Source organism: Ptiloglossa arizonensis, chromosome 7, assembly GCF_051014685.1.
Source record: "Ptiloglossa arizonensis isolate GNS036 chromosome 7, iyPtiAriz1_principal, whole genome shotgun sequence".
NCBI classification, from domain to species: domain Eukaryota; kingdom Metazoa; phylum Arthropoda; class Insecta; order Hymenoptera; family Colletidae; genus Ptiloglossa; species Ptiloglossa arizonensis.
The window spans coordinates 21,096,486-21,107,429 of NC_135054.1; the positions used below are offsets into that span (position 1 = coordinate 21,096,486).

At 39.9% G+C, this 10,944-nt stretch overlaps 1 protein-coding gene across 4 annotated transcripts; it reads right to left on the reverse strand.

Moving 5' to 3' along the window:
- Positions 1 to 32: 32 nt before the first annotated feature.
- Positions 33 to 10,224, reverse strand: Nkain (sodium/potassium-transporting ATPase subunit beta-1-interacting protein). 4 transcript variants are annotated; one of them, XM_076316141.1, is made up of 7 exons: positions 9,925 to 10,222; positions 8,894 to 9,031; positions 8,739 to 8,819; positions 8,465 to 8,656; positions 8,325 to 8,385; positions 7,339 to 7,396; positions 3,649 to 3,787 (listed from the first exon to the last, which is right to left on the reverse strand). In XM_076316141.1, exons 1-7 carry the CDS (start codon positions 9,976 to 9,978, stop codon positions 3,778 to 3,780), a joined length of 594 nt encoding a protein of 197 aa, XP_076172256.1. In that variant the 5' UTR covers positions 9,979 to 10,222; the 3' UTR covers positions 3,649 to 3,777. The 4 variants fall into 4 exon arrangements, with proteins under 4 accessions (XP_076172253.1, XP_076172256.1, XP_076172257.1 ...); XM_076316142.1 differs by lacking the exon at positions 7,339 to 7,396 and adding an exon at positions 7,889 to 7,922; XM_076316138.1 differs by lacking the exon at positions 7,339 to 7,396 and having other exon boundaries at positions 33 to 3,787; positions 9,925 to 10,224.
- Positions 10,225 to 10,944: the final 720 nt, after the last annotated feature.

A 10,944-nucleotide genomic window follows, 5' to 3' on the forward strand; every position in this document is an offset into this window, starting at 1 on the left:
CCCAGAAATGAATAACCGAGGTATAAACGAAGTCTCGAACATTTGTCGTTTATTGTCTTGCGGTTATTGCTTCGTAATACATTGTACAATAATGGTGAACAGTAATAATAAAACATCGAACGTGTGGCTCTCGTTAACGAATCTATTGTATCACTGTGACAACGGATCATCGAATCCTGAGCGTGAGATATGGGAAACGGTATAAGTACAAACCGGTGGCGTGTTAAGTCCTACGTGAAACGACACGCGTCGTTCGTGATCGATAATTAAAGGTAGCTGCCCTTTGTGTAAACCTAGTACACACCTAACAATAATTCTACGAGTACGCGAGAATAGAATACAAGTATACGATCGTCTTACTGTGCCATGGAGAATTGAAATTAAAACGTGGATTAACTTTTTTTTCCATCGCACAGTATCGCGACAGATCAACCTACCGAACGTGAAAAATAATTTGCGAATTTTTCTACGCATCGCTAAATATAAAAAGACGTGGCAACGAAACCTCGATCGGATTAAGAATTCATTTTTCTTAAGCTTCGCCGGCCAATTCCATTTATTTCGTCGACTCAAAGTGTCCAATAATCAATGCTCTGTTCATCGATGCGTTCGTAACGACTAAAAGTGCACTATTTCGTTTTTATTTTTTTATTTTTTCTCTTTTTTTTTTAATAAAAATTCACTCAAGAAGCAAAGTTGCGCTGTTGGGCAGTGAGTGCGGTGTTCCCCGATCGATGAACAAAGCGTTAAGAGATTCTTCGTCGACGAGAATCGAGTACTTAAATCGATCGTGTGCGACACGTCGATGATAATTACTAAAATTAAATCCTACGTTGTACGACAGTCAGAGAAAAAGTTGAGGCAGTTTTACATTTACGTAGAATAATTACAAGTATTATCGTTAACTTACATCGATGTTTAATACTTTGGTTTACATTTCACATCCTACCAGGTAAATCCGCGAACGCGCGGTTCAACAACATCATCGACGTAATCTATGTATTTTGATTCTCCGTATGAAAAAATAGTTTGCAACTCCGACGAGAAACCCTTATTGCACTTTTCACGCGCAGTGCATTGAAAACGAGACCAAATGCGTCTATGAACCTCTCAGCGACCTACTTTTAATTTAAAAGGCCCTCACTTTTAATTGTTCTTCTTTTTTTTTCATACGCGATTCAATCGGTTTTTATGCATTGTTGCTTCGATTCTCGGTTCGCCGGTCCTCGAGGAATTTGATTTATCTCTTTTTTTTTTTGGCCTCTGAGCAGCTCATACACTTTTACAGCTTACCTCGCTCTCGCAATCTGGAAGACTATGACACAATTGCAAGTACACAATGGCGTTTAGTATAAATCTTAAAACGTCCTTTAGAAAATAGAACGTAGAAAAGTAGAGGAGTGTATTTCTATTTTTCTTTTCTAAATTTTATAAGTCACACGAGTGCATCGTTTTTTTTTTTGTTTAAGGCTCCAAGGTGGATTATATAAATAAGGATGATTGTCGTTTTTTGTACAGTGAGAATGATTCGGGGCAATGATTGTTAATTCGATATTTACAGATGATCCTTTAGATGACGAATGTTTCAACGACGATTTAAATAAAGCGCGACGATGTTAACGAATCGTATACAACGCTGTTGTTAAGTTACTCGAAGCGAGCCGATGATCGATCGAACGAGTTACAAAAATTGTATAGCGATCATTGCGAAAATTTCGTGTTACTTGGAAAATTTTTTTTTTTTATAGTAAAATGTTTTATATATGTACACATATACTTCGTATAAAAGATATATACCGTTTTACGAATCCCGTATCGATCGTGAAACGTGCAGCTTTTAAAACGTTCGTTGGATAACGAGAGATTATCCAATTTGTTAAATCCTGAGATAAAAGACGGAGGTTTCGAAAGTTATGGGGTCGCTACGAGATCCGTGAGATTATTGGATGCCGTGAAATCCTCCGAACGTTATCAAAATTTCACGATGAACGTCCCTTGCACAAACTCCCGATCGTACGTGGCACAACAAAATGCAACTCTGTTGTTCAAGTAAAGCTTGAAAGTCGGTGAAGTAGCGAGAGAAACGATACCTCCCCCGCTTACTATGCGGACTTAAAAGTAACAATTACGGTACATGAAATTAGTAACGTGCTATTGCCTATCGAGAACGGCTCGTGTTCGCTTTGAACGTTCAACGACGAACCCTTCGACCCTTTCGGACAATTTGAAAAATTCTTCACCGAGTAATTTTTCAATCGTAACAAACGCTCGTTCGTTTTAAAGATACTCGAAGAATTTCGCATCGAATAATTTTTTCAACTCAAACAGATGCTTCTTTATTTAAGAGATTCGTTTACGGTTCAAACCATCTGCTTCTTCAACTCCTAATCGCTCGAGATCGATGCTAATACACTTCGAAAACAATCTTATCCTTTTGTTTATAGACTCGACCGTGTCTGAAAAGGTCGGAGGACATAAATCTTAAAAAAATTCCGAGGGACACTGATGCTATCGTCCCGCAATCTTATCTACCAGTTTAAACAACAGAAACATCTGGCAAACCTAACTAAACCTGTCCTTATCGATTCTCCTGGCAGTGTACAAACAAATCTTGGGGGATTACACAGATAAAGTTAAGAGAACGGTGTCGAGCTCCCGGAGTATTGCACGGTGATTGAACCTTACAAGTTTCCCTATCTTTCTGAGCCCCTGGCGAACACGAACCGATCTGTTGGGAGCCGATAGAACTGGACCTGTGAAGTAAGAGGCTTCTGTGGACGTTTCCATGACAGTGTTACAAAATAGTTACGTAATTATGGCTTAATAACGCGTTAGAGGGAAACAAACTTCAACACAGACTCTTCGCCTCGAGTAAAAATCGTAAAGTATCGATTATCTTCGTTATCTATTATTCGAGTGAACCTACGCCCGATCTCTGTATCTCTCTGGTGTTGATCGCGTCGTGAAAGACGTTCCAATCAACAGGATCGTTTCTCGTCGGCTCCCAGGATCCACCCAAGAGTACCTCAAATCACCGTGTCCTGATAAGCAGGTGGTCCGCTGAGAACGAACTGTCTCTGGCTCTGTCTGACGATGTCGGTTCTGTTGGGTACCTGGGGTGTCGCCCTCACCCCGTGATAGTTGCTGTAACTGGACCTGGCGCTTGCCGGCCGATTGTTGTAGAGATCGTCCAGGTCCTCGCCGTTCAGACTCTGGGTGCTGGTTTGCTGAAAAGTGGGATTGCTCTGACCCTGCCACTGCATGGGACTGAGCTCACTTGGCTGCCAATTGTCGGCCAGGTTCCTGGTGGAGCTGGTCGCGTCCCAATTGGGGTAGTTCTGGTTGGTGTAGTTGCCTGTGTTCGAGTAATTGTTGGACGAATCCTGGTTCCACAATGTGGGGGATGACACGGCCATGTTCACCGCCTCTGGTTGCCAGTTGGAGTTTCTATCTCTGTCCCAGGTCATGGAGATCCTGTCGTAGTTGAGCGTACCTTGGGACAGGGAGTTGACGTTCTGGTTGGTGAGGTTGCTTGGGGTGGTGTTGGCGTAGAGGCTCTCTTGGTGGTCCATGATACGGTTCACAGGGTTCTTCCTGCGCGATTGTCTCACCGAGCTCCTGCGGCTGGACCTGCGTGTCCCGTCACGAGAGATCACCGACCTGCGTTTCACTCTTCGAGGTGTCATCGGCTTGGGGGACACGCTGTCGTCGTGCACCGGTGGCTCCGGTTGAGAGTACTCGATGCTGTACAGCGGCCTCGGCTGCTTTTTCTTCCGTTTAGCTTGCACTGCGGCCGTGAAACAGAGCGAAAGTCTCGTCACAGGTTTGGGTATCGTCGACGTGCGCATCAGTTTGCACCTGGACCAACCGATCGTTCTCCGTGCCAGGTGCAAACCGTCGGGTTAGAGACACCTCTCGGTCGAGTTAATTGCAAACAACGCGTTGTTACGAGTACCCTCGTGGTACCGATTGTTTCGCGGACGATCGAACCGGACGATGCAAGCGTTGATTCGTCCATTTCCTCCCCTGTTTCCGGCCGATTCGCGAACGGACCCCAGAGCATTACCCCGGATTAGTTTTTGAAATCGCGCGACCACAGATACGAAACGTGTTAAAAAAACAAAAAAAAAAAAAATAACATCGTCCAGCGACCCAAGAGACTTGAAACTTAACGATCACCAAAGAAGTAACCCAAACGAGCAAACGAAACAGTATCCCCGAAAAAATACCGCCAGAGGAGGAGAATGTTAGAGAGAATAATATAGGAGAGAAAGAAATAGAACGGGGGTTAATAAATAAAAAAGCAAGCAAGTAGTAGCATTGCACGTTTATTGTCGCCAATGAACTGCACCAAGGTAAATCATATGATACAGTAAATAAATATAAAACTATGAACTACGCCCTTAAACGAAGTACACACGACTACTGTACAAAGCTTCGAACGAGAAAGGAATATTTACCCACGTTCGAACGACGAATCTGAAGTGACACTTTCAACGTATAACGATCGTAGTCAGGTATTTTTCATTCGACTAAATCCACTACCGCGATACAATAAAGTGTGCTTGGTGTTATAAATAAATCACGTAAGGATGCGTTACACATTAAACTTAAAAACGAAACATTATGTATATATACAATTAGTGTTCACTGAGCAACATTTTTTTTTTATAATAGCGACTCTCCGTCAAGTATGCCCCGTTAAGAGTGTAAAATGGATTAAGTAACAATTTGTCGGTAAACCTACGTAAAGTATTGCAAAAAACATGTACAAAATATCTAATCGATAAGTAACAATGTTTCATTTATTAAGGCTACTTAAGGTAAAAGAACTTACGTAATATGCAGGTTGCGTTATAAACGACGACCAAGGCTGACGCGATAATGTCGGTGAAGTGTGATGGAGAGAATAAAAAGAAATAGAGTCGATCTACGAATTGGTCCCATTGTATCTGTACAATGAGAGTTTGGAATACATTTGCTGTGGTCTTCGGGAATTGAAAAAGGTTGTCGTTTCGTTCCCTCTGCGACTGTGTCTTTGTATTTGTACAGCTCGACACGCTCCGGATATACACTTAAACATCCTGCCTATCATCGAATCGCAATAAATATTCATCGATCGATCATTGTGCGCAATGCAATAACATTAGCAACTTAATTGTCACGCCAGTGGATCGTTTAAAACAATTACACGTTGCTTTCACGATTCTTACTTTTTTTCCAGAGCGAAAATGAAACTCCACCTGGCACTTTTACAACATCGAGTTCGATTTTATTTTGTGCTAATTAATTATCCATAGTGTCTTCAATCGTGTACTCTATTCATCACACTTGACCGACACAATTTTCATCAGCTCTTGATCCACGAAACTTATAGAACATCCTGCATGCAGTCTATCAAGAAACGAACAACATCGTGTTTCGTTAAAAAAAAAAATAAAAAGAAAAATAGAGAAAAAAAAAATAAAGAAGGGAAGTGTCTCATATAGTTATTGTCACTTCAGATTTTAATTTATATTTGCGAAGTGTTGGACATTCGGTCGATAAACTATGGAATGTCGAAAGTTAATTTTGAAAATACATTAATTACAAGTAAAATTCTAGAAAAAGACCGTCTCGTATCTTACAATACCCAATTGCACGTGTGCTCTCTCCTACGTACGTCGACGATGTAGGACTTAATCGTTGCTCGAAAGATATATATATATAAAAAACAAAAAGAAACGAATGTTCCATCGAACTTAAAACTGTAAAAACAAGAACAAGCATGCACTACTGCAATATTCAGACGTGTTCTTAAACATAAAAAAAAAGGTTCTCGCAGCACCGTATAAACAAAAATTTGTTCACCGTCACGTTACAACAAGCTAATTAAATGCAGCCTAAAAGTTCTAACGTGTGCTACTTTTTAAGCCAGGCCACTCGTGTTGTCAAAAGGAATTCTTAGCGATTACTCTACTCGTACGAGAGAATATATATGTATATATATATATATATATATTTTCTTTTATATCGTTATCAAAAATTCTAAATAAGTCTACGAATCGTAAACAAAGCGTCGAACAATCCTACAACATTCGTGAGACGTTTACAATCAAATTTTGCTCCGTACTACCGGGATGCAACGTTCTCCTTTTTCGTATAACAAAATTTTCCATCGAAGTACAATTTTCAAACCAAAAAAAAAAAAACTGTTTACAACCAGACAAAAGCCTCGAATACTCTCGAACAACAATGATTCATCTCCCCTATACGTATCACAGTGCATGTTTCCGTATAAATCCATGTTGCCTAACTCAACACGACTCTATACGCTATGAACAATTGTAAATAAATTCTTCAAAAAAAAAAAAAAAAGAAAAAAAACACGAAACGTATATGAACACGAAAGCGAACAGTGCTAGTGAACACGCGACCCGATCCACTATCAGTCAAAATACTTTAAAAAAAAAAATCGCGGGCGAACATTTCTAGTGTGATGTTACGGAGAACGATAGAGCTATGATCTATATTAATGTAAATCGAAGAAGGCACCCTAAGCTAGCTACTCTAATTGTTCTATCTATTTGGCAAGTATAGGAATTATACGTTACGTTCTCGAATTTTTGCACAGCGTCAAAGTGCACGTAACCTCAGTCGTATGCTTTCGAACTAGAACGAATTTCGTTTTTTTTTTTTTCGCGCGAAACTCTAGACAAAGAAACAAAGGGGGAACGCTCTACGCTTAACGCTAAAACCTAAAAGTTACTGGCATATAACGACAGGGGTCTGCTGTCTCTTTGAGACCTACTCGGTTTTTCTTGTTCGCTTGTATTTTGTTGATTCTCGACCGCCAATCTGGGATCGGAGTAAAACGATCTCAATGGCTGTTCGCGCACGTGATCTGTGAAGACTCTAGGCTTGTTGGAGGCTTTCGTTTGCTTCGCAGCGACAGGACGTGACTTTACACGGGACGATGCGACGGGACTGTACTTGGACGAATGTGGATAATACAATTTGTTCTTTTGATACTTCAATTTGGCTGCACTGTCCAACGAATCGTACTCGTCGTACGGCGACACCGGTCTTTGTAAATGATCCAAAGGGTTGGAGTAATCGTTCGAGTAATCTACGTACTTTAAATCGCGATTGGACACGTTGCTCCTATTGGTTCTGATGGTGTCGTTACGAAAACTGTTTTTACTTCGTCCCGAGCTATTGTTTAGTTTCTCGTTATGCTTTGGAAAGCTGGTATCGTGACAAACGGATTGCTGTGAGCTAGCAGTGCCTGCGGGGTAATTTTGATTGGAATTTTTTTGAGGGTGGGCAGGCGATGGAAGAGCCGAGTAGCTAACGTACATAGGATGTAACGGTGTGTGGCCTGCCAACCCAAAGTCATCACCTCCAACAAAGTCAACTGAAATATGACGTAGAATCCATTGCATTAGATCAAATTTGTCGTGTTTTGCGCGATGGTGATTCGTTTCGTTGTAAGTAACTTAAACGGTGTAATGAATCTGTAGCTTCGATAAACGGCCACTATTTTCGAGTAATGTGGAAAATTTAATCTATAATATTACATTACTCGATGATTTATCAGTGCATTTGAATAATTGTTGCAATGGAACGAATCGTCGATGATGGTAACTAATTATTGTTTGTAAAGAGTACATGCTATATTAACATAATTCCACAGGACTAAATAAAGTAGAAACAAATTTGCAATACCCAAGATGCAAAACGTTACTTCACAATACACTGACATTCTCAGTGGGCACCAACACGTGTTCAAGAATTTCAAGAAACAACGAAAGGACCAGTGCATATCGCGAAATGTAAAAACCATTTTACTCGTGCTCAAGTAGATAGATAAAATGCGTGCAAACGATGAATCAGGCAAAGCACTTACCAAAATGGAGGATCAAATCCACCAATGAAATCAACTGTAACCGACAACCCTCTTTTCAAGCAATAATAAATCTCACACGTTTATATAATTAAAAGGACACCGTGGATGATTCGATCGCGGTTTCGTTTCACGATGAAACACAATAAATACCAAACACGTGGTTGGAATGTAACAAGTAAACAAGAAAAAAGATTTATCATTGCACCTTTTGCTACGTTAAGAATGATACATAAAGGTCTTGGAAATGTAGGCGCACAATTTATCAATGATTTTTCCCTAGATCTCGTTTACCAATACCAATGCAAATATTACCCAAACTTACCACCAAACAATACCCCAAAATAAAACTCAAAATAATTTCACGCAACAAACTAATTCTTATACTAATTTGACTCTGGCAATAATCGAAACAAAGGCTTTTGAGTCTTATACTTACAGCTATCATCTTCTTCTAGGAAAACTTTACTCAGACAAATACCACCCACGATTGCAATAAACTGAAATATACAAACAATTATTTTAAGCAAGACAAATGACGCAATATTAATAAAAAATAAATGCAAAGATAGTACTTACACCTAAAATACATTGTGTAGATGCGTGTAAAATTTCAACTACTTCGTAATCTAGCACACAGTCTGTTACGTTTGTAGGCCGTGCAGGTCTAAATAATTCAGGCTCTGTGACATCATAAACAGCTTTGCAGCCTGGCCCGTTCACGTGCCACCACGAAAAGCTGCCAGTACCGAGGTTCAAAATATCACTATTCTGAAAAATGTTTGAAATTATTGTAGTTTACTATGCTCTATAAAAATTGGGTCTAAAAGCCATACAGCAATGTAAAACTTACTCTGTCCAGTACACCCACATTGAGGTAGAAACATATCATGAATATATTCCACCCCAGCCATAGCGTATTCCATACACAATACTACAATAAATTGAAAACCATATATTTATGTACAGTGATTCTTCGATAATGGTAACAGCACAATTTTTACTCACCGATATGATATATTTAGGTCTATATTGAAAAGCCCCGAAAAATCCTAATATCACGAATATAATATTGAAGAAGTTGACCAGTATCGGGGCCCACATAAAGCCCAGAAAGTCGAAAACTTGGCGCTCTACGGTAGTGATCTATAAAAGTAAAGTAAAAAGCACGAATTAAATCATACATAACAACAAAGAGGGAAAGATTCAATGTAAATAAGTTAGCATCAAAACGGTAATTCCTTTAATTTCTGCTAACTCCTTTTTGTGTGCATTCTTAATCTGTACCAATTGCCTCGTGTTCTAAATACTCAATTAATTACCCACTCTGAGTCAGAACCATTGTTCGTGTAGTATCGCCACTAAATGCATTTCTTTATTTCCAAACAAAAGATTTATTACAAAATTATAAATTATGCATAGCTTTTACACAATTATTTCCATTTGTTCTTAGAGAGTATTCGATGTAAGTGAATTATCGCTTTACATAATCTATTTACCAATGGAACAGTTTTGGGATAGATCGTTATTTCAACACTTTCTCTACATATATTGAGCAACTAATTGAAGGACGTTCGTTACCAATGGATAATCATTTCTTATCTTCTATTGGAACGAAGATAGAATAGGTAGAATAAAAAGTGGTTGACTCTGTAAATCGAGCACAAGAAAGTAATAGAAAGTAGGAAAAGCGGCATTAATAAATAGTTTGGCCAGTTTCTACGAAGATCTCCGCGGAACGGAGATAAGCCACGCGACCCGTGGATCGATAAAACGATACGATAATCGGGCTGTAATATCGACGATAAATTTGCTCGAAACTGGTTCGTCGTTTCCGCAAAACATGAGCTGCAGCGTCTCGCAGGTGAACCACGCGAAGTGGAAAGCGTATCGCGAAATCAAATTCGTGGAAGCGAAACCATGACTCCATCGAACTGGGAAAACGCTGAAAAAGCGCGTTTACGATACGCGGTATCGCGATGACGAACGATGACGAGAAAAATACGATCAAAAGGGTTCACTTCGTTAACGAAACTCACGAGTTGCAAGACGCATATTGTCAACAGGAAGTGCCTTCGATTACAAATTCCCATGTCATTTGGCCAGGTGGATGTTTAGCGAACGAGGCCTCTTTGGTCAGTCGAAGTCGTGGGTTTCGTTACGCGTACGCTGCATCACTGTAGCACGTTCCAATGCGCCGCCATATTCCTTCGACACTTGTTCCGTCCCTTTCTCGTGGGTGACTGGTGCAAGTGACATGCACTAGCTTCGTTCGCGGTACGATTTCGTAGTCGAGCAAACACGACTGTTCGCTTTGTCACGGACTGTCTACAAGTCTGCTCAAACGAATCCGTCCCGCTAGAAGTCGACCTGGGAAGGGGAAAGCATTTCCCACTCCGAACTCGGACGCTCTAGACTATACAGAGCGTCCAAAAATACACGGTACAATAAGCTAGAGCTGCCCAACTGCTCGGACATTCGTAAAATTTATTCCAAACGTTGGACTAACCGACTCGAATATTTGAACCGTGAGAAATATTTATCTCTCGAGTATTCAATACTTGGAAGCTTTTATCTATCGCGACGTCTTAACAAAATATTCTCAGCTTCATCTGGCTTAAGAAAATGGTTCTATATCTTATCTATACTACAGCGTAATAAAATAACGGTAAGGTCTATTCGACGACCTAAGAGAATTCCTTCAAGTTTTTTTTATGCAACATCTTAATAAAAGAATCTAGCCTCTCTTCCGACAACAGTCTAAGATCGGCATGGCCACGGAATATTTTCTGTGAAAATCAGCTTCTAATAGGAACGAAGCACAATAATGGAGGTCCTGTGGTTCTGTGAGAGAATGCTATTATACATGGAGATTTTGTTCATAAAATTCTACTCAAAGAGCTCCATCGGTGAGAGGAATATAGAATAATGATGGAAGTTGCAAAGATTCTTTGAGAGTGAGATAGAGATACATTTTTGTTCCTACTAACTTGTAAGTATACGTTTCTGTTAGATTGTCTCCATTTGTAATAGAAACATAGAATAATGATGGAGGTATT

Bases quoted from the DNA above. Each gene is read 5' to 3' on its own strand.
- Nkain (XM_076316138.1), bottom strand. From the start codon at position 9,978: ATGGGAATTTGTAATCGAAGGCACTTCCTGTTGACAATATGCGTCTTG. The intron at 8,386-8,464 runs GTAAGTACTATC...TGTATATTTCAG, and splicing joins CTACACAATGTATTTTAGGT to TTTATTGCAATCGTGGGTGG. The intron at 3,788-8,324 runs GTAAGTATAAGA...TCACGGCCGCAG, and splicing joins CCTAGAAGAAGATGATAGCT to TGCAAGCTAAACGGAAGAAA.